The sequence below is a fragment of the Caretta caretta genome, chromosome 15 (assembly GCF_965140235.1).
Source record: "Caretta caretta isolate rCarCar2 chromosome 15, rCarCar1.hap1, whole genome shotgun sequence".
In the NCBI taxonomy this organism is placed as follows: domain Eukaryota; kingdom Metazoa; phylum Chordata; order Testudines; family Cheloniidae; genus Caretta; species Caretta caretta.
In genome coordinates this window covers 4,032,825-4,059,544 of record NC_134220.1, presented here as the reverse complement: position 1 = coordinate 4,059,544, position 26,720 = coordinate 4,032,825, and the positions used below count along the sequence as shown (strand labels likewise).

General features: G+C 50.5%; 1 protein-coding gene and 1 long non-coding RNA gene across 5 annotated transcripts in view; one reads left to right on the top strand and one right to left on the bottom strand.

Moving 5' to 3' along the window:
- Positions 1–1,276: 1,276 nt before the first annotated feature.
- On the bottom strand, positions 1,277–7,961 carry LOC125622876 (uncharacterized). Its single transcript, XR_012665147.1, has 2 exons — positions 6,129–7,961; positions 1,277–3,708 (listed from the first exon to the last, which is right to left on the bottom strand). It is a non-coding gene; the product is annotated as an uncharacterized LOC125622876 (long non-coding RNA).
- A 4,454-nt stretch (positions 7,962–12,415) lies between these two features.
- The window catches only part of LOC125622874 (caspase recruitment domain-containing protein 8-like), a 33,284-nt gene continuing 18,979 nt past the window's right edge, over positions 12,416–26,720 (top strand). The window contains exons 1-5 of one of the 4 annotated variants that reach the window (XM_048821418.2): positions 12,416–14,649; positions 15,434–15,530; positions 17,529–17,552; positions 18,032–18,124; positions 19,351–19,427. In XM_048821418.2, the coding sequence (XP_048677375.1) occupies positions 14,608–14,649; positions 15,434–15,530; positions 17,529–17,552; positions 18,032–18,124; positions 19,351–19,427 (333 nt within the window). In that variant the 5' untranslated portion in view covers positions 12,416–14,607. Of the gene's footprint in view, positions 14,650–14,822; positions 15,531–17,528; positions 17,553–18,031; positions 18,125–19,350; positions 19,428–26,720 lie in introns of those variants that run through there. The other 3 variants (XM_048821419.2, XM_048821417.2, XM_048821416.2) reach the window with 3 other exon arrangements.

Genomic DNA, 26,720 nt, shown 5'->3' with positions numbered 1-26,720 from the left:
TTCAGGGGAACTCTTGTGTGTGATATCTAGGAGCCCTCCCAGCTGCTTCCGTGCTTCCTTCCTCCAGCTCTCCAGCTCTCCTCTCGCTGGCCATGCCCTGTGCCCAGACCCATGGCTTCCCCTTGTCTCTCCTACTCAGGGGGCAGCGTCACTTGTTTCGATTCCCTCCCTTTGGTTGCCTTCTCGCTGTGCTTTTGTTATCCCTCCTGTCTCTTAAGCCTCCCCTATGACCCCTTCCGTGGGTACCCTTCTCCCAGCCCTCACCCCAGGGCCATCCTTAACCATATGCAAACTAGGCACCAGGAAATTTGGGGCAGCAAATTGCCGCAAATTTCCTGGTGCCCTATGCAGCTGCCTGCTGCTCCAGGGGCCAGCCTGATCCCCGGCTGGCTGAGTCGGCCAGGAAAGCTGCCTCCGCTCCCGCGCCATGCACACTCCACCCCTTCCCCATAGCCCCCACCCCTGCTCCGCTCCAGCCCCACCTCCACTCCACCCCTTCCCCGGAGCTACATCCCAGGGGACTGCAGCAGGGGTCTGGCCTGCCGTGCACTCACCAGGCGGCAGGAAGTGGAGCAACACGGCCCAACCCGCTCTGCTCCACCGGCTCATACTGGGGGGTGGCTTCTCCTCTGCCCCCCAAGCCTGCTCCTGCCCCCCCACCCCACAGACCTTGGGCACAGCCCCACCCCCTGTGGAGGCCTGGGGCCAGCTCCCCCTTTGGGGCAGGGGGATGCACACAGCACCACAATATTTACGGACAGCCCTGTCTCAGCTGGCTTTCTCACAGTCTGTTCTTCCTCCCCTCCCTCTCGTTGCTTCCCTTCCCCTTCTCCTCACTCCATCCGTCTCTGCAGCTGAGTCGATGGCAGGGCTGCGCATGGCCTGCGGTTGTTTATACCTGTAAGGCGTCTGGGATGGCTGTTGTGTGTTGGTGTAAGTCATTGTACAGGTGCTGCCAGCTCAGGGTGTTTCAATCTCATTCTCCTCACTATCCCATCTGCAGATGGAGGGGATTTAAGTTCATGCAAAATCGCCCATTTTGAAGCTGGCCACGTAACCGTGGAAACTCCAGCGAGAGTCCATGTCTTCCATGCTGTCCTGGAGAATCCCAGCTTCTCCCAGCTCGGCGTGCTTTGGAGAAAGATACGTTCGACCATAACATTTATTCCCATCCATTCCCTTGTGCTGATGTTGCCGGCACCCAGTGCCGAGAGGCTGAACAACAGCTTGAGTTGGTTCGTTACCCAGTGTGCTACACCCAATAATCACAACGGGGTGGAGAAGCAGAAAAGTTTATCTGCAGCTGCAAAAATGTACAGGGAGAATAAAATCTCAAATCCTGCACACCGAGCAGGAAGTTACACAGGCTTTTATACATCCTTTTTCCCAGCATACTTATCCAATAGCAAGCTGCCCCAAGTATCCATATAGCCAGCCAATCCAGTTCCCAGCCAGTTCCCTGATTCTCTGTATCATTTGTTAAACTATACATAAAGCGGCTTTATTCAGCATTGTTCTTCCATATCTCCCCTGTTTGGCCTTGCTTAGTTTCAGGCAGTCTGACTCTGCAACATACTGTTGCAGATTCTCAGCATAACTGCTGCGAGTGCCTCCAGGCAGGAGGGGGGGCCAAGGACACCTGGGCCTAGTGCGAGGGGGCTTCATCGACACTCGTGGTCTTCCATCCCCTCGAGTTACCTAGTGGCCATGCCCCAGTGTCCCCAACAACTCCCCCCTTTGAGAACACTCAACAGCCTTGGCTCTGAGTTTTCTCACTTGGGCTACTTATTTCTTTACAATATGACTTTGCATAAGCACTTTGTGATAGCCCTGAAGAGAATGACATTAACTTTTGCAAAAGGGCCCTGACACATGATACTGCACAGCATAATACCAGTAATACAAGCAATACAGGAAAGAGAATTTTCAATAGCAGGCTAAATAAACCACCAAGCCAAGACGACAAACCCCAGCCTGAAAACAAGGTTTGCAACCAATCGCTCTTGGGGGCAGTATAGGCAACCTGTGCTCTGGCTCGGGCATGGGCCTCAGCCTGTACCACCTCTTTATAGATTTTATAACTGCTATCATTTACATATACACAAGATCGGGGCCCGATGAGGGCACAAACCCCTCCTTGGGATGCCAAGAGATAGTCCAAAGCCAGCCTGTTTTGGAGGGAAAACGTCCTGAGCTGCTGTACCTCTTTATTTAAAGTTTTTACTGCTGACCCTAAATTACTAACCGAGTTTTTTAACTCTAAGGCCACCTTCTTAAGTACCATCTGCAGCCTTACAGTATAGCAGCCTATGCATGCCATGGCTGGCCCAGTAAACAGTGTCGCTATTCCCAGTACAGAGCACCCTACAAGCTTCTCGGTTGTGAGGGGATTCTTCATATTGCCCTCCAATGCCTTAGTCAGTCGCCGCAGGGTCTTTTCTCATGACTCAACAGAGGTGTCTCGGGCATTTCTAATCTTTCCTTTGGGCAGTGTGGCAGTTATGGAAAGATGAGGAACTCCATGAGCTATATAACAGCTACCTGTCCAGTTGGCTGGCAGCACCTTGTAAGCCTTTCGGCCACATACAAAATAGTGACCCTGTAGGGCCCAGTAAGGACTGTTTAAGGGGATTCCTGGAATATTCAAGGCTGCTTTGGCTGCTTTTTTAAACAATTTATATGCCCCTAAGGGGGCATCCCATCCTCCTGATTGGGTACAAGTGGGGGCATTTCTAATTGTGCTGTTCAAATTACACTCGCCATAGGGACCACTACAAACGCACCATTGGCTTGCTACATTGGAGATATTAACTGGACAGCAAGTTACATTTCCAAACCCCTTTTTTTGTGGTAAGATTATTTGTAAGTGTTTCCCTAAAAGGGGAGGAACCATTACACCCACACTCTGTTGGCCTCCCCTGTTGGTCTTTATCCAATACCCATCAGCCCACTGTGTAATAACACAGGAGCTTTTTCCCACAGAATGCCCATAGTGATCAGATTGGTTTCGGGTAAAACATAATACTTCCTCAGTGCGTACGGCAACTGAATACTCCTGGTCCTGATAGGTGGCCTGCTGTAAAGAGGTCTTATTCCAGAACGGCGAGTCCATTCTTTCCTGCTCTTTGGTGGTGGCTAATTTTGCTAGGGTCAAGGGCAGCATGTCAAGGGGCATTCTCGTTTTGGGGGATAGTGGAGTTGGAGCACATACCCAGCAATCAGTCTGGTTTGTTAAAGTAGCAACATGGTGCGCAAGCAAAACAAAGGAGTTATGCTCCCGATATGCACAGTTTGGAAATACCAATACAGAGAATAACAATGTTACCCAATTAATTATGGCCAGAGTCTTCCCAACCCAGGGTCTCCAGTACCTGGGTGGGCCCATTTTAGCATTAAAGTGCCCGCTATTTGTGTCTTTTAAACAGTAGTTTTAGCCTGAGATCGTCACTAGATGAGGAGTCAGCAGGTTGGACGGTCCACTGTCCTGCTGACGAGGGGGCGGTTACTGCCTTCAGACGAGAGTGATGGATCCAGTTCTTGTGTCCCTCGATCTTTGCCGCTGTATGGGAGATCAGCAGGACGCTATAGGGTCCTTTCCACTTTTCCTGGAGAGGCTTGTCTTTCCAGGTGCGAACAAGTACAGAGTCACTGGGCTGTAAGGAGTGGACGGGAGTGTCCAAGGGGAGAGGCTGGGAATCCTTGGTATACCTGTGAAGAGACAAGAGAACAGCAGACAGGGAACAAATGTTCTGTGACAAAAACCATTACCCAATTCCCATTTCCCTGACAGAACCGGGGTGCCATTCATAGGCCATGCCCTTTCAAACATAATTTTAAAGGGACTGAGCCCTAATCTACCCTTTGGGAGAATGCGGATACGGAGTATGACGAGGGGCAAAGCATCAGGCCATCGCAGTGAGGCTTCTTGGCACACTTTTGAGAGATGCCATTTAAGGGTCTGATTGGTATGCTCCACTACACCACTGGCTTGCGGTCTCCAGGGTAATATGGAGTTTCCAGGGGATCTGTAAGGCATGTGAGATGCTTTGAATGATTTTTGACGTGAAGTGTGTCCCATTGTCAGATTCCATCCACAGGGGGAGTCCAAAGCGAGGAACGATCTCCTTAAACTTGAGGGCCACTGTTCTGGCAGTGCAGTTACGGCATGGGAAGGCTTCTGGCCATCCGCTGAACCGATCCACTATGACAAGGAGATATTTGAACCCTTGGGTCCGGGGAAACTCAGTAAAGTCTATTTGCCACACTTGTCCGGGGCCCGGAGTGGGTTCTAGGGCAGCTGGTGGCACAGGATGTCCCGGTCGGGGGTTATTCTTTTGGCAGACTAAGCAGTCCGCTTGTACCTGGGCAGCCAGGGGTCGGAGTCCGGAAGTGATAAAGTATTTTCCCATTAGTTGGATAAGTGCTTCCCTGCCAGCATGAGTGGTTTGATGTAGTTTCTGCAGCACTGGCTGGATTAGGCCCTTTGGTAAGAGGACCTTCCCTTCTGGGGAATGGAGCCATCCCTCCTTTCACAACAGCATAACCCGCCCTCCTTTGCCCATTTATTACAGTACTGCTACCATCAGTGTACCACTCAATCTGCATTTGGGAGGGGTACCTCCTTTAAATCCAGATGGCTGGAGTACTGGACATCTATGATCTCTAAACAGTCATGTTTCTGTTCCTCTGTTTCTGGCAAGAGAGTGGCTGGGTTAAGGGAGGGGCAAGGCTGTAAGGTGACTTCAGAGTTCTCTAACAGCTTAGCCTGGTACCGAGCAATCCGAGCCTGGGTGAGCCAAAGCCCTCCCTTTGCATCCAATAAGGTTCGGACCATGTGGGGAGTATAGATTTGCATAACCCCTCCCAATGTTAGCTTCTCCGCTTCCTCAAGCAATAGGGCAGTAGCTGTGACCACCCGTAAACATGCTGGCCAACCCTTTGCAACCTGATCCAATTGCTTAGAAAAATAAGCCACGGGACGTCTCCATGCTCCTAACAGCTGTGTAAGCACTCCTAGGGCCACCCCCCTTCGTTCATGTACATACAACTGAAACGGTTAGAGAGATCCGGCAGGTCCAGAGCTGGGGCTTCCATCAATTTTCTTTTCAGGATTTTAAATGCCCTATCAGCCTCTGGGGTCCAATAGAAGGGGTAGATCCACTCCTTTTACAGTCGTACAGGGGTTTAGCCCACAGTCCAAACTCTGGGATCCATATCCTGCAAAAGCCTGCCATACCCAGAAATGCCCTGAGCCGCTTACAATTATTTGGAGAGGAACTTGACAGATAGATTCCTCTCTTTTTTTTTGCTTGAACGCTGACGCTCCCCTTGCCTTAGCTGTAACCTGATCCCTCTCCACCTCAGACAACAGGGTTCTCAGGAGGATATTACAGTCGTCTCAATCGGCTTGTGACTACTGAGGCACCCCTCAAAGACTGAAATAAACCTGTTTGGGTTTGTTGAGAATTCCCTAGCCTGTGTTTTAAAAGCTGCTAAGTCTATTGGATTGAATGGCACATGGGTTTAAACTTGCATAGTGGTAGCCTGACGTCCATCTGCCCCTGGGCAAGCCACAACAGTCTCGGTAAGCAAAGGATAGAGTCCCACCGAGGGGGCAATCTCTGTAACCCGAGGCATCCTACCCTTATAAGGTGAGGGTGTGGGGGCCGAAGGGGACACCGGCTCTGCCATTACAGTGGAGGTGGGGGTCTGGGGACTAACATTAGCTACTACCGAACCAGTCGGAGTCAGATTACAGCGCTGTAAAATATCTGGTCGAGTACATAAAGTCAGAGACAAATGCGCATACATATGTTCATTCCATTTCCTTGTTCTCTGACAGAACAGGAGTAACTGAAGGATCGTGTTGTAATTAATTGACCCTCCTGGTGGCCACCACTCCTGGTCCTCTAGTTGATATTGAGGCCAGTCAACTGTACAGAATCGTTTTAATTGGCTCTTAGTCATCGGATCCGCACCAAATACCTTCCAGTTTGCTAGAATGCACTCTAGGGGCGTACACCGTGCCCTAACCTCTGAGCCCTGTCCCTGTCCCATACCTACAGGGTAACTCTGGGCATCCCCAGGTTCCAACAGAGCATATAATCCGGATTTTAAAAGGTTCCTACTTTATCCAAGGGACCGGTTCTTCACCATGGCCTGCAGCTGCTCCTCCCCCATGTCTAAGGGACCGATTCTTCACCGCCGTCCACAACAGCTTCTCCACTATATGAGTGCGTTGCACCGTTGTGCTCTCTGGGGTCGATCAAATCGCGTCTCCTCCGAGGCCCCCGATGAACTCACCAGTGCGCGCTGGGCGTCGGTTCTCTCCGCAATCCTCGACCTCCAGGAGGGGTCCGGGCAAGGCTAAATTGCAGCCTCGTCGCCCACCCAGGGACGCCAAAAGCTGTTGCCGGCACCCAGTGCCGAGAGGCTGAACAACAGCTTGAGTTGGTTCGTTACCCGGTGTGCTACACCCAATAATCACAATGGGGTGGAGAAGCAGAAAAGTTTATTTGCAGCTGCAAAAAGGTACAGGGAGAATAAAATCTCAAATCCTGCACACCGAGCAGGAAGTTACACAGGCTTTTATACATCCTTTTTCCCAGCATACTTATTCAATAGCAAGCTGCCCCAAGTATCCATATAGCCAGCCAATCCAGTTCCCAGCTAGTTCCCTGATTCTCTGTATCATTTGTTAAACTATACATAAAGCTGCTTTATTCAGCATTGTTCTTCCATATCTCCCCTGTTTGGCCTTGCTTAGTTTCAGGCAGTCTGACTCTGCAACATACTGTTGCAGATTCTCAGCATAACTGCTGTGTGTGCCTCCAGGCGGGGGGGCCAAGGACACTTGGGCCTAGTGCGAGGGGGCTTCATCGACACTCGTGGTCTTCCATCCCCTCGAGTTACCTAGTGGCCATGCCCCAGTGTCCCCAACACTGATCTACCGGGCACTCAGGGCTGCAGACATAACTCTCCACCTCTACCTGATACCCAATGACCACTCACTCAAGAAGGTAAAACAACAATCCTATTTCTACAGTGAGCCCAACACCAAGATTGCTGGGACACTGCACGACCATAGAGTGAGAATGAACCACATCAATACACCCAAACAGCCAAGCACACAGTGAAACACCAGGCAGCATGGCATCGTTCAGAGAGGAGAGGGCAAAGGCCTACACGCTGACTGTCACTGAAATAGAAGGCACCTCAGCAGCCAGGTTTTCTTGTGTTTTTAATAGTGGTGCGTGATGGGCTGGGGCACGTACCCAGGGAGAGAGAGTTGAGCTCCCGAGGGATGCACAGCACTAGCTAACAGGAGGCATGTGGGTGGGACCCCAATGGATAGGGGGGTCTCACAGCACAGATACCTCATCTGTCGTGGGAGGCTCAAGCAGGAGGCAAAAATGAAGAGAACTATATTGTTGGTGTGACCAAGCTTCACGGGGCACCATCTGCAGCAGCGGACAGGTAGGAATAGCTCAGGGCCAGGCTTGCCGTGGTGTGATATCCACACCACTCAGCAGCATAGTGATTCCTGAAGCTAAAGGCCAGGTCCCCTCAGCACCCCTAAGAGGTGCTGTTCTCTCCAGCAGCCACATTCCCCACCCTGGGATATTCCATGTATAACTGAGCTTCCGAGCAGTGAAAAATCTTCTTTACAAAATGTCACGCTGGAGCACAAGAGAGTCCAGGTTAAAATGAAAACTGAGCGAGGGAATGAGGGGATTAGGTTGGCAGCTAGAACTCAACATTAGCTATAGTGGCTGCGACCACATGATCACTGCAAGAACCCCAGGAGCCACCCCACATTGTCTGTAGATCCTATAGCCTGTTATTACTATGGAAAACACACACATTAAAAGAACAGTGTTAAGGTTGCAAAGTCAATCTCCCGCTAATTGGAGAATGCCAGAATTAAGATTGGTTTCAGAGTAGCAGCCATGTTAGTCTGTATTTGCAAAAAGAAAAGGAGTACTTGTGGCACCTTAGAGACTAACCAATTTATTTGAGCATAAGCTTTCATGAGCTACAGCTCACTTCATCAGATGCATTCAGTGTGTATTCCTGTTTGTGTCTTTTTGTAACTTAAGGTTTTGCCTAGAGGAATTCTCTATGTTTTGAATCTGATTACCCTGTAAGGTATTTACCATCCTGATTTTACAGAGGTGATTGTTTTTTTTCCCTCAATTAAAATTCTTTTTAAGAACCTGATTGCATAGGTGAACACAGACCCAAACCCTTGGATCTTAAGAACAATGAAAAAGCAAATTGGTGAGGATTTTTATCAAGCGTTCCCCAGGAAAGGGGGTGTAGGGTTTGGTGGGGGGAGATGTTTCCAAGCATGCTTTTTCCCTGTTTATATAATCTGTTAGATGCTTGGTAGTGGCAGCAATAAAGGCCAAGGGCAAAAGGTAAAATAGTTTGTACCTTGGGGAAGTTTTAACCTAAGCTAGTAAAAATAAGCTTAGGGGGTTTTTCATGCAGGTCCCCACATCTGTACCCTAGAGTTCAGAGTGGGGAAGGAACCTTGACATGGTAGCTATAGCTCAAGAAAGCTTATGCTCAAATAAATTTGTTAGTCTCTAAGGTGCCACAAGTACACCTTTTCTTTTTGCAAATTAAGATTGCAGTTTGCAACCTTCTCTCTGCTCCCTTTTCTGTATGTATTGAGAGAGTCTTTCCTTACTTGATCACATCTATTTTTGAGCAGAAGTGTTCCCCGGGGTTCTTTCAACCCAAAGCTCTTGGTAACTTTTACTCTGTGCGAGGTGGTGTCAGGAAATAAATCAGGGGAGGCACGGCTGTCTGACTGATAGACGGCTGGCACAAACAGGACAACACAAGAGTGCTTTCACTTAAAGCTAAACTTTAGTCTCAAGCACTTATACACATGTCCGCAAGAGGTTAGTAAAATTACCAAAGCTGAGTGTGGCTCTTGAGTGGCACAGCGGCCACTGGGAAACATAAGATGCATCCAAAGAGAGAGACACTCCAGTCCTGAAGAGTCCCCCTACCTCAAACTTTTTCCCCCTTATTTATACATTAGTAATAGAATGACATGTCCCTTAAAGAAAACTTGTTAAGCAAGCAGTTCCAATGGGCAAGCAAGAGGCTCCTTCTGATTGATTAACCAGGTATGGGTTTTTCCAGAGTTTGCAGCCTTGAGGCCCCAATAGACATTCCTGGGGCACATCCTGCTCTTAGATGCATGTATCAGTGGGGTCAAGCTGCCCTCTGTGGCACCCAAAAAACCCCTTCCCCTCCTGCCTTGGTTAAGCTAAGCCTGACGACTTGGCTGCTTTTAGTAAAAAGCCATAGTAGTTTCAGGCACTTTACTGGTTTGCCAAAGGCTCCCTGTACAGTTTCCCCTCCTTAAAGGTCACCTTTTCCACAAGGGGGCCTTTACATGATCGCTGTCACCCCCTTTCTGGATGCACCTGAGTTGAGATCCAACAAAAGCTCAAGGCTCTCAGCCGAGACGGAGCAAACTTACTTAGCAAACCAGCGTAGCAACTGACAAGCTATCGCCTTAGCCTCCTTTCCCAGTTGAGGGAGGGGTGGCAAGTTTGGCATGTTCCTTACCCGGGGGTACAAGTGCCGGTGGCAGTAACCACTGACTCATCTGTTGGGGGACTTGCAATTGCCGGATTTTGCACCATATCCAGCATGTCATTAGGCTGGTAACAAAAACCACTACTACTTGGCACCCCAAGATTACTTGATGGGGTGTAGGGCTGTGTAGGGCTGAATTCAGGATGCCTGTGCCAGTGGGGGACCATCCCAACACCACTTCCCACCAGTGGTGTGACAGGTCCTGGCCAATTCTTGCAAATACACAGTCAGCTTCCACCTGAGTTGATTTCTTTTCACTTTCAACTTCTGCTTCCAAAACAGTGATCTGAAGAAGAAAACAATCTACTGTGGCTCCTTTTAGAGCCCTAATAGGATTTTAGTTAAGTAGCATGTTTTGTTTGCATTTCTTTGCACATGTCCTGGGAAAAATACACATTCCTTTCATAGTTTAACTTCTATAACATTAGCCATATCAATTTTTACTGAATGTGTAACAGTTTATTTTGTGCTCACACAGTTTCTATGAACCTTTATCAAAGTGACAGTCTGATTACTCAGAGCCACCTTAAGGCTCAGTTTAATTGAAACTGCTGAATTGGAATTCATTTGCAAATTGGATACTATTAATTTAGGCTTAAATAGAGACTGGGAGTGGCTAAGTCATTATGCAAGGTAGCCTGTTTCCTCTTGTTTTTTCCTACCCTCCCCCCCGATGTTCTGGTTTAACTTGGATTTAAACTTGGAGAGTGGTCAGTTTAGATGAGCTATTACCAGCAGGAGAGTGAGTTTGTGTGTGTATGGGGCTGGGGGGGGATGTAAGAAAACCTGGATTTATGCAGGAAATAGCCCGACTTGATTATGTAAAGAGTTGTCACTTTGGATGGGCTAGCACCAGCAGGAGAGTGAATTTGGGGGGGGGGGGGGGGTGTGGAGGGTGAGAAAACCTGGATTTGTGCTGGAAATGGCCCACCTGTTGATCACTTTAGATAAGCTGTTACCAGCAGGACAGTGGGGTGGGAGGAGGTATTGTTTCATATTCTCTGTGTGTATATAAAGTCTGCTGCAGTTTCCATGGTATGCATCCGATGAAGTGAGCTGTAGCTCACGAAAGCTCATGCTCAAATAAATTGGTTAGTCTCTAAGGTGCCACAAGTCCTCCTTTTCTTTTTGCGAATACAGACTAACACGGCTGTTCCTCTGAAACAGTATATCTATACACACAAACATACTCTCCTTCACATCCCTTACACTGCTTTAATGTTTACACAGCTGTACATAGATTACATTGGTATATATTTGGGGTCAGGTAAGTTCCAATAGAAACCCCTTATATTCTTTTGGCAAATTTGACTAAATTGTTCAGTCAAATGATTCAAAGCAGACTGTCTTTTTGCCAGACTTTTGGAAAACATTCTTTTGGAAAAGGGCCCATTTTTCCTTCAGAATGGCTGCAAAGAAACCAATAATTCTTTTTCTATAAGACTTTGTTTCAGAGTAGCAGCTGTGTTAGTCTGTATTTGCAAAAAGAAAAGGAGTACTTGTGGCACCTTAGAGACTAAAAAATTTGAGCATAAGCTTTTGTGAGCTACAGCTCACTTCATCGGATGCATTCCGATGCATTCTGTTAACATTTGCACAAGGTTCAACTGCTTAATTCCCTCCAGCCTCTGCAGAGTTAATTTCTCACTCTGTTGCCTGCCTGCTTGTCTGGGCCTGATCCTGCTTTCCTGCCTGAACCGCCCCTTCCCATAGGCACAGGCTTTGTTCTTGTTGTTTTTATTCTTATCTTTGTTACTTATGCAGCAACATAAAGCTATTCTGATATGAGCAGCTTTTCATTACTGTGTCCTTTAGGCCACCTCTACCTCTCACTCTTCCTTGGTCTCTCAGCATTTCTTCTTGGGATCTACCTGCTCTCATCTTGTCCTACTCACAGTCTGGGGGAGCAGATCCTTCTGTCCTCTACCCTCTAGACAAAATAGGGGTCTTAGGCTCCTGGCCATCAGTACCTTGTAGACCCCTTTGTGCAAGGTTTCTGCACGTTTTCTCCCCAGAGACAGAAGAATGGGTTGAATCTTTCCAAACATACAGCAGATCTCAGTTAAACAAGCTCTATTTGGAATGAAAGAGGAACATTTTTAAATAAATATAAATCATTTTTTCTCATATCCAAATGAGAGCTGAAATTTTAGAAAAGTGTTTTTCCTGTTCCGTTGCAGAAAAGGAGGAAGACAAGGAAAGTTCTGACATGATCCAGCTGACAGATTAGCCTTCTGTCCATGTCTTGCCCCAGAGAACCTAGGCTATAGCTGACCTCCTTGGTCTGGCCCAGAAGTCTTTCAGCACCCACCCTCTTGTGTGGGACCATCCCCATGCCTTTCAGAGTGTCACTCTTCAGTAGAGCAAACGGCCTTTTACCCAAGGAGAGACTCAGTTTCCTATTTCACAGTCCTCCTTTGTCTCTAGAGAGATCCTGCTGGCTCCTCTCCAAACCCAGCCCATCCAGCTCGGAGGGGTACTGGGCTAGGCCACTGGTGATGGTTGGGGCTATTGTCTGAGTGTTTTAATGGCCACTTTGCTGCACCTTGATGGGTTTGTCCTGTGGCCTTTAAGGCCTGGCTGTCTCCTTCCTGCTCCCCCGAGAGCTTTCACAGAAAACATATCTACCCCTCTTCTGTTTGGGTTACAGTAAGAAAATCATTCCAAGAATTAAATTGAGCAGAGTCTGTCCCTCCTACATCTAAAGTGTAACCCCTGGATGCTCTGTGGGGATACCCCACCTTGTAGAGGGCCGGGCTTTCTTGTCCTAGGGAATCCCAAGATAACCTGGTATCAATGCTACACACCTGTGTTACCTTCTGTCACAGCTCCGATTGGGCTGCCCCTTCCAGTCACCCCCTGCTCTGCTGTGAGGGAATCCAAGCCTCTCTCCCTGAATCCCGGGGTGTTTTAAACCTCCAGAGCCTGAACAGAGTCCAGCCACTGCCCCAGTCTTGGGGTCTGTAGGCATGCTGCTGCCATGCAGATCTGCCATCTAACGCTCCCTTCTCAGAACTGGATCCTGCTCTCCAGCTGCCTCGCCCCTGGCCTCAGTGTTGACCCTTCAGACTCCCCTGTACTTAAACACACCCTCTTCCCAGAACTCCACCCCAAGGCGGGAAGCTTCTGGTTTACACTTTCTCTCTCTCTCAGCGGCATACAGGCAGTTGTGAAGCAAACACACAGACACTTGGACAAGCACCTAACACAATTGCTGTTTTATACCCAACAGATAAAGCACAAAGAGTACAAATCACTTAGACACACCAACTATCCTACACACAATGCCCCTCCCTAGCTCACCCTTCCCTTAGAAGTCTTGGGGGACACCTGGGCTCAGGACGGAAGGCAGGTAGGGTGTCCCCCGCCTCAGAGTTCTCCATGTTGGGTGGCTGCTCCCTCTCCTCGAGCTAGTGAGGAACCAAAGACCCCAGGAAGATCAGCTCCTCCCTGTGTATAAATTTTAGTCACCTCTGTCAGGTGACATCCTGCCAGCCTCAACACATGCACAGAGGATCCTCCACCTGGATTTCCAAATTACAGCAGTATGGTGGCCTTAAAGGGCCACAGCATCATCAATGGAAATGCCCCAAAGGTCAGGGAAAACCACCCACATGTTGTCTCCTGTCTGTGTTTGGGTGAGGGGCTATTGGGAGCCAGACCTGCCCAAACCTCAGGCCTTTAGGTCCCCTCCAGATGCCCTGCAACTTCTCAGGTCTTTCAGTCATGTAGCCCCAGGGGCTATGGGGTGTTGGAATCAAGGAAGCGATATTGAATAGAGGGGTAATAGAGTTATGGGTCCTCTCTGGACAGGCTGCTGAGACAATGGTCCTGGAATTACGGGCCCCACAATTGTCTAGATTCATTTAAAGCAGGGGAGGTGCATTTTCCTGATTTAAATATATTGTTTGTCATTTTGTTCCCAAATGGCAGACAGAACCCTGGATTTCTGGGGGCCAGGGGGCTGTCAGCTGAGAGAAGTCTCTCAAGCTTGGAGAAACCTTAGTGCAATTGGTGTATTTCTGTGCAGTGTTATTTTTGAAGCATTTCCCCTAATCCCAGAGAAAAATAATGTTAAAATGCAATAAACGCTGAGAGCACATGTTAGCAATTTAAGGTAAAATACCTTACAGAGATGTTGCAATTATCTGCAAACAGGCCTTATAAACATGGAAATTCAGAGTCAAGGTGGAACTTTAAAGGAATCCAGATGTGTTAAACTCTGGAAATGCAGCCTGACAGCCTTAACTCTGCCCTGCAGGAACACCCTGCAAACACCACCTAGATATTAAGGCATTTTACTGTTTGCAGCCACAGCTTAAATTTAATTGATGTTTTAGACACGAGACCTTTCTTCTTTCCTGCCTCACTATCACTGCAAGCTCCCGCAGGAGCCCAGGCACCAGGGGCACTGGCTCTCTACAGGGCACTGCAGCTGCTGCACTGCGAACGCCCTTGGGGTATTGGGATCACAAAGGTAATTAAAGAGAAGCCTCTGGGCCTGGCGTGGCTGAGTGCAGCCAGGGTCCTGATCACAGGAACTGGGGGGCAGCGGGTACAGGCAGCCAGGCTCCTGCAGCCACCCCTCCCCCAGGGCCCCCCACTGTCTCCCTGTCAGTGGCCCTGAGAGCTCAGCCTCCCAGCTGCCCAGGGTGGAGAAGGGGTCCCTCAGGTGGGGGAAGGAGAGAGAGGAGCAAATTCTCCAATTCGGGAGAGGAGCAAAAGGGGAAAAGGTCCCTTCCCCTGAACTGTCTGAACTTGTGTTTAGCTGTGACCCCCTCAGTACCTTTCCCAGACCTGAATCTGTGATCTCAAAAGCTTGTCTCTCACACCAACGGGAGTTGGTCCAATACAAGAGATTAACAGCGTCCCCACCCCCTTGGTCCAATACAAGAGATTAACAGCGTCCCCACCCCGGTCACTCCAATATCCTTCAACCCTCACGCTGCTACAACACCACCACCGGACATTGCCCTCGGGCCAGTGATGAGACACCGGTGGAAGGAGGGAGGGGGACTGAGAACAAAGGTAAGACCTGGGGGAGATGAAGGGGGAAGAACATTGGAGGAGGGGAGGACCAGAACGGCGGGGGGGGGGGGGATTTCAGGGAGGGGGAAGAGGAAGGAAATTACTTCTCAGCTTCTGCAGGCCAGAGGAGAGGAGCAGGGAGAGAAGAGAGAACCCGACAACCTCTAGGAAGCAGGAGAGAGGAGCAGAGGCAAGACATAAGGGAGGGTTAACATGAGAAGTGGGGGAAATGAAGAGGGGCCTACATGGGGCGGATTACAAAAACGGGGGCTACGCAACACAGGAGAAAATGCCAGCAGCCCCCGGGTTTTGTTTGAAGCCACAATCCCCCTGGGAGCCCTGCACAGCGCAGCCGCAGAAACACCCGCCAGGCTCCGAGGCCTGGGCTCCTGGCCAGCTGGGAGTTTCAGTTTCTCCGGAAGCAGCCGAGAGCTGAGCTGGGGCCTGGCAGGAAAGGCCGGCCAGCCGACGGCTTGCTTCAGACAGAGTCCCTGGGAGTTGGAGCTCTGCTGGGGGCAGAGAAGATCCCTAAATCCAGAGAAAGAAGGGGGGGCTCAGAGGAATCCACTCTCCGGGTCTGTGCATCTCCATAACGCAGGGCTCAGACATTATGGAGCACAGACCCACTCAGAGCTCTGCAGCCACGGACGGGGCACACGGCACAATCTTTATTAAAGAGTTAACTGGCACAAAGAGTGCCCTGGATGTGTGTTGGGATGACACCGTGGCGGATCTGAAGAGGAAGCTGATTGAACATGGTATTTTTGATGGCACTGTTGACCAGATTAGACTGATATTCGGAGGCAGACAGCTGGAAGATGCCAGGAGTCTGCAGCACCAAGGGGTGACCAATCACGGCACTATCGATCTGCTGCTACGCTGTAAGTGCTGGGCAATGATGGGAAAAGAGTCCAGGAGATAGGACTGGATGGGATGATGTAGCAAAGTGAAGACTCACCCATGCGGCACCTCCTGCTGGTTATCCCAGGAATTAGCTCAATTCCAGCTCAGAGCACCCTCTGCTGGCCAGTGATTCAACTGCCTCAGGCCCCAGTTTCCCTCCCAGACCCCAGTGCCCCTTACCCTGGAGTTCTGCCCTCCTCAGTACCCTCCCAGGGGAACCCCCAACCCTCAATCCCCACCTTGCCTCAGTGGCTACTGCCAGTCATTATCTAGCCCCCACTCACTGGGGCAGACTGCAGTCTGTAAAAGGCCACTCATCATTGGCAAGGGGGCTGGAGGGGAGTGTCGGACCAGCTGCCTCCTCCTAACCCCTGGCTATAGCCTCTGCAACCCCAGTACCTGTTTGGCCTTTAGCAAGGCCTGCAGCCTGGGGATTTGCCAGGCTGGAGCTCCCCAGATCTTCTGGCCTGGCCCTAGGCAGCCTAGTCCTTCTCCTGTCAAGGCTGGAGAGAGGACTCTTCCAGCCCTTTTATAGGGCTAGCTGTGGCCTGATTGGGGCACGGCCCCAGCTGTGGCTGCTTTCCCAATCAGCGTACCCTTTCTCCTTCTTTTTCAGGAGTGGGCTAACTGGCCCGCTACAGGTGGCCAGGAGAGTGGGTGATTGGGGGCTGGGGGGGTGTGACCGGTTAGATCACAGAAACCCCCTTGGGACTGCCACCTAATGTGCTGAGACTACCTCTGAGCCTGCTTTCCCTGGCAGCTTGGGACTTCAGTACCCTGTCTTGTTGAGCCAGACACACTAGCCTGCTGCAAACACAGACCCAGGTCTGAACCACGTCCCCCAAAAACTGCAGACTTAACTGAAAATGGCTTAAGAAGTGCTCCTGTCTCCAACACCCAGATACCCAGTTCCCAATGGGATCCAAACCCCAAATAAATCCGTTTTACTCTGTATAAAGTAGGATTTAAGACAAAATGGAGGGGTTTCCAGGGCCTTTTATAGTCTCTCTTGTGCAACATCACAGCGACAAGGTGGAGTCTGTAGCCACCTGGGCAAGTCACATGTCTATGAATGATTCTGCTTTTTGCAAGCCGACGCCATTTTTTACATGTTAGTTTGAAATCCCAGGAAATCTCAGATGTGGATTGACGTCCAAAGTCCATTGTTAGTTAAAGACTCCCAATTACTTTAATAATCGCTTCACACTATGTTGACAAAATCTGCGTTATGTGCTTCCTACAGCAAACACTTTAAATACAAGCATAGAGCCAATGCTCATAACTTCAGATATAAAAACAATACATGCATACAAAAGGATGGATATATTCAGTAGATCAGAACCTTTGCAAAGATATGTCACATGGCATATCTAGCATAAACATATTCCAGTTATGTCATGTTTACACTCATAAGCATATTTATATAAAGCATTATGGGGTGCAGTGTCACAGGGGGAAGCTGGGTGATGTTGTCCTTATGAGGGGCTGGTGACGGCCTTTACAAAGAGGACGGATCAGCTGAACCGAAAGAAAGCATAACAGGATTGCTGAATGAAGAGCCAATGGATTATACTGCTTGGGGTATAAGGAGACGGTGGGATTGAATAGACACTCGAGTTCTACCAAGGGAAGGGCGGGGTTTGTTCTCTAGTAGGAGGAGCTTAGATACTGTTTTCACATCTAACAGGCAGCAGCCCACCCCATAGTCTTTCTATCCAATAAGAGACCAGCAAATCTGCAGGGTAATAATTTTACGGGTCTCACCCTGCTGTCCCAGCAGGCTAGAAATAGCAGAGTCCCAGCACCATTCAGTGGAGGAGAGGGGGACAGCCATCTGGGACATAATATGACAGCAAAAGGCTTCTTTCTAAAGGGGCTGAGAGCAGGACTGGGACAGTGGGGAAAAGGTGGGAGGGGGATACTTCTCTTCAGGGGGCTGAGGGTCCTTATCTCACTCTCTGATGTTTGTTTTGCAGTGCGCGGTGGTGGTGGTTTTCCAGGTAAGAAGAGCCGCTGTATTTTTCCACTTGAAATGTTTTCCCTTTAAAACAGCTGCTTGGGCAGAGAGCAACAGGCTGGATCCTGGGTCTGCAGGGACAGATTGAGGAAGCCTGGCTTTGTTCTAATCTAGAGGACTGAATACAGAGTCAAGAAATGGGCTCTCTTCCCCACTCTGCCAGTGATTGCAGTATGGCCTTCGGTGTGTCACTGCGTCTCACCTCTACTCGCTTCCCCATCTATCAAATGGAGACAGCATCCTAGACCAAGCCCTGACGGTGACGTTAGTGCAGCAGAAAGGCAATACAATGTTAAGCTGTGGGAGGGCAGAGGAGTTATGGGGTGGGATCGGGGATGGCGCTGGCGTTACCAACAGAAACGCTGGGTGCTAGGGTGCAAACTGCTCTCTGGGTGTCCAGTCTGTGGCGAGTTATTTCCCAGAACATGATCTCAAGTGATCGTGGTTTCCCTGTCATTCCAGTCCGCGACTTTCCTGCTGGAACTGCACAATGCAGAGAGGAAGCCCAGCCACATTCGTCATCTCCAGACAAAGCAGAACTTGAGGAACAAACACGTAAGGGGCCTCAAGAAATTATAATTGGGCGATGCAGAAATAAAACCTCCAGAGAAAACAATGAAATGCTAGCAAGAGAATATGACAGGAGCTCCAGAGCAGCCTCCTGTGATTGCAGTACCAGGCTCTCCCAGTAGGAGGTGCTGCAGAAGCTTTGGCTGTGAGGGAGCCCTCAGGTACTCCAGTCCCAGCCTCTCCCAGACAGAAGGGTGGTAGAAACACTGGCTGTGGGGAGCCCTCTCCTACTTCCAGGGTTCATTGCGAGGTGAGGGTAGACTGTGATATTCTACCATCCTCCACCCACAACCAAGAGCACCAGAATCTTTGTAGAAGTGGGGGGGGGGCAACAGGTGCTGGAACTGGGTGGTATCAGGGGGACATGTCCCCCCACTTTTTAACATGGCGTAGTTTGGGGAAAAGTGGGCGGTATTGCCCAGCCAAACTACAAGCCCATGTTAAAAAGGGGGGCGTGACCTTCTCACTTTTAAAAGGAGGGGGCCATGACCCCCCACTTTCCAGCGCTGCTTCCCACAACCAAAACCCACCCAGCTGTGAGACTAAAATGGTCTTCCAGTCGCATAGTTTGTGCAGCTCTTCCTTGTATGCTTGTCCCTCTCCTCTCCTGAGCTGTGAAACGGTTATTGGTGTCAACCCTTTAAATTGTCATCTTGAGAGCTTCACCGTTTGCCCCCCTTCCTGTGAATGTGAACATGGAACTCCTGCCCCTCTCAGAGCTGTTGTTTCAGGCTGTGGGCAGACTCAGGCAGACATCACGGCGTCGGGTTCACCTGGGCCATGTTTTGAAGTTGATCTTTGTAACCACGGGGGCTAGAGGCTTGATTTTCTAATTTAAATGAAAAGTTTGATTCTGAAGCACAAGATTCCACCACAAGGGAAGGGACTGGGGCATTGACCCGGAGCATCCCAGCCCAAATCCGACTCCAGCCTCTCCCAGCAGAACGAGCTCATGGGGAGTGGGGCAGGCGCACTGGTTGTGGGGGAGCCCTGAGTGCCTGCAACCCCAGTCTGCCCTAACAGACACCCCACTCTGCATGTAAAACCTGTTCTAAGAAAATTCTGCCAGCTCAGGGTGGGGAGCCCTGTGCTGTGCTGAGCTCCAGCACCCAGAGTGTGAACGCCACGGCCTTATACTGGCTCTAGAAACACAAATATCACCCGACAGACACAGTTTTCAATATGTGATGTTATCTGTGTTCCCTCTCTAGGACAAGCAAGAAGAGCAGTGGCTTCGTTTCGATACTCTGTCGTGTTAAAGGGAAAATGCAACAGGTGTTTCGGAGTGGTAAGGGGCTGTTTTCTCACAGTCAAAGACATGTCAGTTAGTTTAACAGTTCCCACTGCGGGACACAAAGGAAATGTGACAATAATAGAGGTCAGGAGAACAGGAATTGCCAACCTGGATCAGACCTGAGTGATCCTGTCTCTGAGCATGGCCACTGCCAGGTGCTTCTGAGGAAGGAGGAAGAACCCCACAGGAGGCAGTTGTGGGGTAATCTGCCCCCACATTAGGACGCATCCTGGTCCCTAACCGTGAGAGATTGGTCTAAGCCCTGAAGCACAAGGTTTAATATCCCTGCCAATATTTTTATTCGAAAGACACGGTGGGGGAGGTAATATCTTTTATTGGACCAGCTTCTGCTGGTGAGAGAGACAAGCTATCAAGCTACGCACAGAGCTCTTCTTCAGGTCTGGGCAAAGAACTCAGAGCAGGGTAACAGTTAAAAAGAAGAAAAGGAGTACTTGTGGCACCTTAGAGACTAACCAATTTATTTGAGCATGAGCTTTCGTGAGCTACAGCTCACTTCATCGGATGCATACCGTGGAAACTGCAGCAGACTTTATATACACACAGAGAATATGAAACAATACCTCCTCCCACCCCCCTGTCCTGCTGGTAATAGCTTATCTAAAGTGATCATCAGGTTGGGCCATTTCCAGCACAAATCCAGGTTTTCTCACCCTCCACCCCCCCACACACAAATTCACTCTCCTGCTGGTGATAGCCCATCCAAAGTGACAACTCTCTACACAATGTGCATGATAATCAAGTTGGGCCATTTCCTGCACAAATCCAGGTTCTCTCACCCCCTCCCAAAAACCACACACACAAACTCACTATCCTGCTGGTAATAGCTCATCCAAAGTGACCACTCTCCCTACAATGTGCATGATAATCAAGGTGGGCCATTTCCAGCACAAATCCAGGTTTTCTCACCCCCCCACCCCCATACACACACAAACTCACTCTCCTGCTGGTAATAGCTCATCCAAACTGACCACTCTCCAAGTTTAAATCCAAGTTAAATCAGAACATCTGGGGGGGGGGGGGGTAGGAAAAAACAAGGGGAAATAGGCTACCTTGCATAATGACTTAGCCATTATTAAGGATCTACAACCTATCCTAAAGGATTACCCAACACTCTCACAAATCTTGGGAGACAGGCCAGTCCTTGCCTACAGACAGCCCCGCAACCTGAAGCAAATACTCACCAACAACCACATACCACACAACAGAACCACTAACCCAGGAACTTATCCTTGCAACAAAGCCTGTTGCCAACTGTGCCCACATATCTATTCAGGGAACACCATCACAGGGCCTAATAACATCAGCCACACTATCAGAGGCTCGTTCACCTGCACATCCACCAATGTGATATATGCCATCATGTGCCAGCAATGCCCCTCTGCCATGTACATTGGTCAAACTGGACAGTCTCTACGTAAAAGAATAAATGGACACAAATCAGATGTCAAGAATTATAACATTCATAAACCAGTCGGAGAACACTTCAATCTCTCTGGTCACGCAATCACAGACATGAAGGTCGCTATCTTAAAACAAAAAAACTTCAAATCCAGACTCCAGCGAGAAACTGCTGAATTGGAATTCATTTGCAAATTGGATACTATTAATTTAGGCTTAAATAGAGACTGGGAGTGGCTAAGTCATTATGCAAGGTAGCCTATTTCCCCTTGTTTTTTCCTCCCCCCCCCCCAGATGTTCTGGTTTTACTTGGATTTAAACTTGGAGAGTGGTCAGTTTGGATGAGCTATTACCAGCAGGAGAGTGAGTTTGTGTGTGTATGGGGGTGGGAGGGGTGTGTGAGAAAACCTGGATTTGTGCTGGAAATGGCCCACCTTGATTATCATGCACATTGTAGGGAGAGTGGTCACTTTGGATGAGCTATTACCAGCAGGATAGTGAGTTTGTGTGTGTGGTTTTTGGGAGGGGGATGAGGGGGTGAGAGAACCTGGATTTGTGCAGGAAATGGCCCAACTTGATTATCATGCACATTGTGTAAAGAGTTGTCACTTTGGATGGGCTATCACCAGCAGGAGAGTGAATTTGTGTGGGGGGGTGGAGGGTGAGAAAACCTGGATTTGTGCTGGAAATGGCCCAACCTGATGATCACTTTAGATAAGCTATTACCAGCAGGACAGTGGGGTGGGAGGAGGTATTGTTTCATATTCTCTGTGTGTATATAAAGTCTGCTGCAGTTTCCATGGTATGCATCCGATGAAGTGAGCTGTAGCTCATGAAAGCTCATGCTCAAATAAATTGGTTAGTCTCTAAGGTGCCACAAGTCCTCCTTTTCTTTTTGCGAATACAGACTAACAGGGCTGTTACTCTGAAACCAGTTAAAAAGAAGGTGGAACAGATTGTTGAGCCATAAGTATTTAGCACCTATTGTAAGGGATCCTTCAAGGTGGAGTGGCCCGTTAACACCTCCGCAGTGATTGGATAAAAGTGGGGGTTTTAGTGGGTTACAGATTGTTGTAATGAGCCATAAATCCAGTGTCTGTTCAGTCCATGATTTTTAGTGTCCAGCAGAGTTATGAATTTAAGCTCCCAGGCTCGTCTTTTGAAAGTGTTGTGCAGGTTTCCTTTGAGGACGAGGACGGATAGATCAGATATAGAGTGATCCCACAGGTGAGAGGATGTTTTTGTCTTTTATCGTTTTCCTGTGTAAGTTCTCTCCAGAGTGCAGTGACTGTCTAGTGTCACCCACAGAGCGGTTATTGGGGCATTTAGTGCACTGGATGAGGTACACCACATGCTGGATCCTACACATGCCAATCATATGGATCTTGAAAGGTGTGTTGTGTGGGTTGTTGATCATTGAAGCAGTGGAGATGTCTGCAGGTTTTGCAGCTGTTGTTCTGGCAGGGTCTGTTGCCACTTTGAGTTGGCGTGTCCTGGTCTGTGGGGAACTTGCTTCTGAGGATGAGCCTGGAGAAGTGGGGGGGGTGGTTTGAAGGTTAGAAGTAGGGGTTCCGGAAAGATTTCTTTCAGGATGGGGTCCCCATCAAGTATGAGTTGTCGTTATTTGATGATACCCCGCATGGTTTTCAGTGTGGGGTCATAGGCAGGGCCATCCCTAGCCATTTGGGTGCCCTACGCAGCCCCCCTGCAGGGGGGGCTGTGTGTGGCCCTAAGCCCTCACCCCAGGGTCTGGGAGGCAGGAGCTGTGGGGGGCACTTTTGGGGGTCCCACAGGCCCAGAGTGGCCTGGGAGATTAGTGGGGGGCCGGGAGCAGCCCGCTCCGCTTCCCTCGCCCTGGCCCCAGCCATGTCGCTCAGGGGAGGGGGACTGGGGGAAGGGATCCCCCACATACACTCACCGGGTTGCTCCGCCTCAACACACAAACACCCCCCGAGCGACACGGCTGAGGCATCGTCGCTCCACTTCCCGCCGCCGGTGAGTGCGGGGGGCGTCCTTTCCCCAACCTCCCCGCACTCACCGGCGGTGGGAAGCAGAGCGCCGTAGCTGGGAGCTGGCAGAGGGGAGCGGGCTGGGGCCAGGTTGCACCACTTCCCGCCGCTGCCAGTGAGTGTGGGGTCACTGGGGGAAGAGGTGAAATGGGGGCGGGCTGGGGGCAGAGGAGGGGGGAAGGGAAAAAGGTGGGGCGGAGGGAGTTGTCCGGGCCCGCCCCGCCAGGGATGGCCCTGCCCCTTGCAGTGGGCACAGCCCGCAGGGGGGTCGGCCGGGGGATAGGGCTGGTCGCCAGGGCTGGTGCTGCCGTGTATGCAGCATGCATCTACCTAGGGCACCATGAAATTTGGGGCAATTTGGTACCCCAAATTTCTTGGTGCCCTACGCAGCTGCGTATGCTGCGTATGCCTAAGGACGGCCCTGGATAGGTGACAGCTAGGGGTATGCAGTTGGAGGAGGTTTTATTGCTGTGTTGAAGCAGGTTCTCTTGGGGTATTTGGGTGGGTATTTGGGTCCATTCCATGATGTGATCTACTTCTCTGGTGGAATGTGCTTCTTTGGTGAAGGTGCTTTTGAGTGTATTAAGGTGTATATCCCAGACTTTCTCCTCTGCTCATATTCTGTGGTATCTGAATGCCTGCTGTAGATAACACATATCTTGGTGTGTTGCAGCAGATTACCGGATCTATGAAGGTAGGTGCAGTGATCCGGGGGTATACAGTTGTCTGTAGGGTTCCATTGCTGAAGCTGATCGTGATGTCCAGGAAGATGATGCTGGTGTGGAGCTGTTCCAGAGAGAGTTTAATGGAGGGGTGGTGGTTGTTGAAGTTGTGGTGGAAATCTATTAGGGAGTTTAAGTTGTCTGACCAGAGGATGAAAATATCATTGATGTGTCTTAGGTCTGTCTTTGGTTCTGTGATGCCTTTGTCCAGAAATGCATGAAGAGATTGGCATATTGGGGAGCCATCCTCACACCATGGCTGTTCCCATGGTTTGTACAGTGTTTGCTGTGGAATGTAAAATTGTTCTGGGGGAGGATGAAATGGATGAATCTGGTGATGTGTTTGGGGTGGATCTCTGAGGGCTGTCCATTGTCATGTAGAAATTTGAGGCAGGCAGCTAGGCTGTCATTCCAAGGGATGTTGGTTTATAGGGAAGTGACTTCCATGGTGGCAAGGCTGCTGTTCTGAGGGAGACTGTTAATGTTGCTGAGTTTGTGGAGGAAGTCGGTTGTGTCCTGGAGGAAGCTGGCTCTTTGTGTGGTGAATGGTTTGAGGTTGGCTCCTCTGAGTCCTGATATTCTTTCACAGAATCATAGAATATCAGGGTTGGAAGAGACCTCAGGAGGTCATCTAGTCCAATCCCCTGCTCAAAGCAGGACCAATCCCCAACTAAATCATCCCAGCCAGGGCTTTGTCAAGCCAGGCCTTAAAAACCTCTAAGGATAGAGATTCCACCACCTCCCTAGGTAACCCATTCCAGTGCTTCACCACCCTCTTGGTGAAATAGTGTTTCCTAATATCCAACCTAGACCTCCCCCATTGCAACTTGAGACCATTACTCCTCATTCTGTCATCTGCCACCACTGAGAACAGCCAAGCTCCATCCTCTTTGGAACCCCCCTTCAGGTAGTTGAAGGCTGCTATCAAACCCCCCCTCACTCTTCTCTTCTGCAGACTAAACAAGCCCAGTTCCCTCAGCCTCTCCTCGTAAGTCATGTGCCCCAGCCCCCCGAAGAGTAAGAGTGCCGTGGCCAGATATGATGGGTCTGCCTGGGTTCCCTTGTTTGCAGGGGCAGCGGGTTTGTATAATTTTTGGTGGTGCCCAGAACGGGTCCAAGTTCCACCCCTCCACCCCCAACACCTGCCTTGTAAGCCGATATATATTTTTTAAAATAATGTAAAAATGGACTGGAAACAGTAAGTGTTTAACAGGTACCCTATATTGCACAATGTGGAGTTGTGGGGGGGGTGAGGGTTCTGGCTGGTGGTGAGGGCTCTGGGGTGGGGCTGGGGATGAGGGGTTTGGGGTCTGGGAGGGGGCTCAGGGCTAGGGCAGAGGGTTGGGGTGTGGGGGGATGAGGGCTCTGGGGTGGGGCTGGGGATGAGCGGTTTGGGGTGTGGGAGAGGCTCAGGGCTAGGGCAGAGGGTTGGGGTGCAGAGGTGAGGGTTGCGGGGGGGCCAGGGATGAGGGGTTCAGGAGGGGGCTCAGGGCTAGGGCAGAGGGTTGAAGTGTGGGGGGGATGAGGGCGCTGGCTGGGGATGAACGATTTGTGGTGTGGGAGAGGCTCAGGGCTAGGGCAGAGGGTTGGGGTGCAGGGAAGTGAGGGCTCTGGCTGGGGGTTTGGGCTGTGGGGTGGGGCTGGGGATGAGGGTTTTGGGGTGTGGGAGGGGCTCAGGGCTAGGGCAGAGGGTTGGGGTGCAGGCGTGAGGGTTGCGGGGTGGGTCCAAGGATGAGGAGTTTGGGATGCAGGCAGGCTGTCCCGGGGCTGGGGCCAGAGAGGAGGACTCCCCCCAGCCCTCTCCCCACCAGCAGCAGCGAGCTCCGGGGGAAGAGCCCCCCCTCCCTCCAGCAGGACACTCAACCCGCACCACTGTCACTGCAAGTGCTCCAAGGGCCCCTCTCAGGTCCCGGGGGTTACACTTCCCCGGAGCAAGAAACCCTCATTCAAAAACAAGCGTGACAAGAGTTCAGAGGGAAAACTGACAATCAACAAACCTTTCCCCACCCTCAACTCCGGAGAGAGTTGGGGGCAGGGAGAGACGTCACGCTGCACCCCGGGAAAAGCCCTGAAAGGAGCCGCTCATGTGCGGGAGGTGCAGCGAGGAGTCTGGCTGGCCATGGGGCAGCAGGAGGCCACATTGCACCCAGGGAGACAGAGGGGAAAGCAGGTGGCTCAGTGGGAGTGGAAGGGGGGGAGGAGAAGCAGTGAAGTTGTTTGCAGCCTGTTTCTCCCTGCCCCGAAGTGGAGATGGGGAGGAGAAAGCGTGGGGTGGGGGGTGTCAGAGTGCCCTGGCTATAGCCACACACAAGGGAAACTAGCAAAAGAAAAGAAAAGCGGAGGAGACGAAAGGACAGAAAAGGCCCAGAGCAGCTGAGCAGCCACCTGGGGCTCCCTGAGCTGCTGCAGTCACTCACTCACTCACAGAATCCTGGAATCTCAGGGTTGGAAGGGACCTCAGGAGGTCGTCTAGTCCCACCCCCTGCTCAAAGCAAGACCAAGGCTCCTCTGAACCTCCACCCAACCTCCACAGCCTGCCTCTGGAGCCACTCCCTTTTGTAGCTGGCCATGGCAGTGGCCAGCGAGGGAGCGCAGTGACAGGGCAGCTACCCGCTGCCCAGGGCGCAGGCAGGGACGCTCCGGGACAGGTGCATGGGGCAGGAGGTGGGGCTGGGGGAGGTTCTGAGGGTGACAGGCGGGGCTGAGGGAGAGACCCGGCCCCGAACATTGGTGGACCCGGGCCCCCAGGCCCTGAATATTGCTGGAGCACGGGCACCACAGACCCATATAACTCGCTGCCCCTGCTTGTTTGTGTATCTTGGGAAGCTTGTAGAAGGTCCTGGGGTGGGTTCTTGGGGGATAAGTTTGTAGAGTTTCTCTTCAAGTTGTTAGGAGAAGAGTTTGATTATATCTTCAAATTCCTGGATAAATTTTGGTGTGGGGTCTTCTTTATGGTGTCGGAGAGTTGTTGGCTGGCCTCCTTAACTAGTCATTTTGGTTAGAGTACAGACAATTCAGCTCCAGTGAGGGGTAGTCTTGATAAAATGATGATGATTGAGTGATGAAATGATAAAAGACAAAAACACCACATGACCTGTGGGCAAACACTTTTCACAAAGCGAATGTTCCATAGCTGA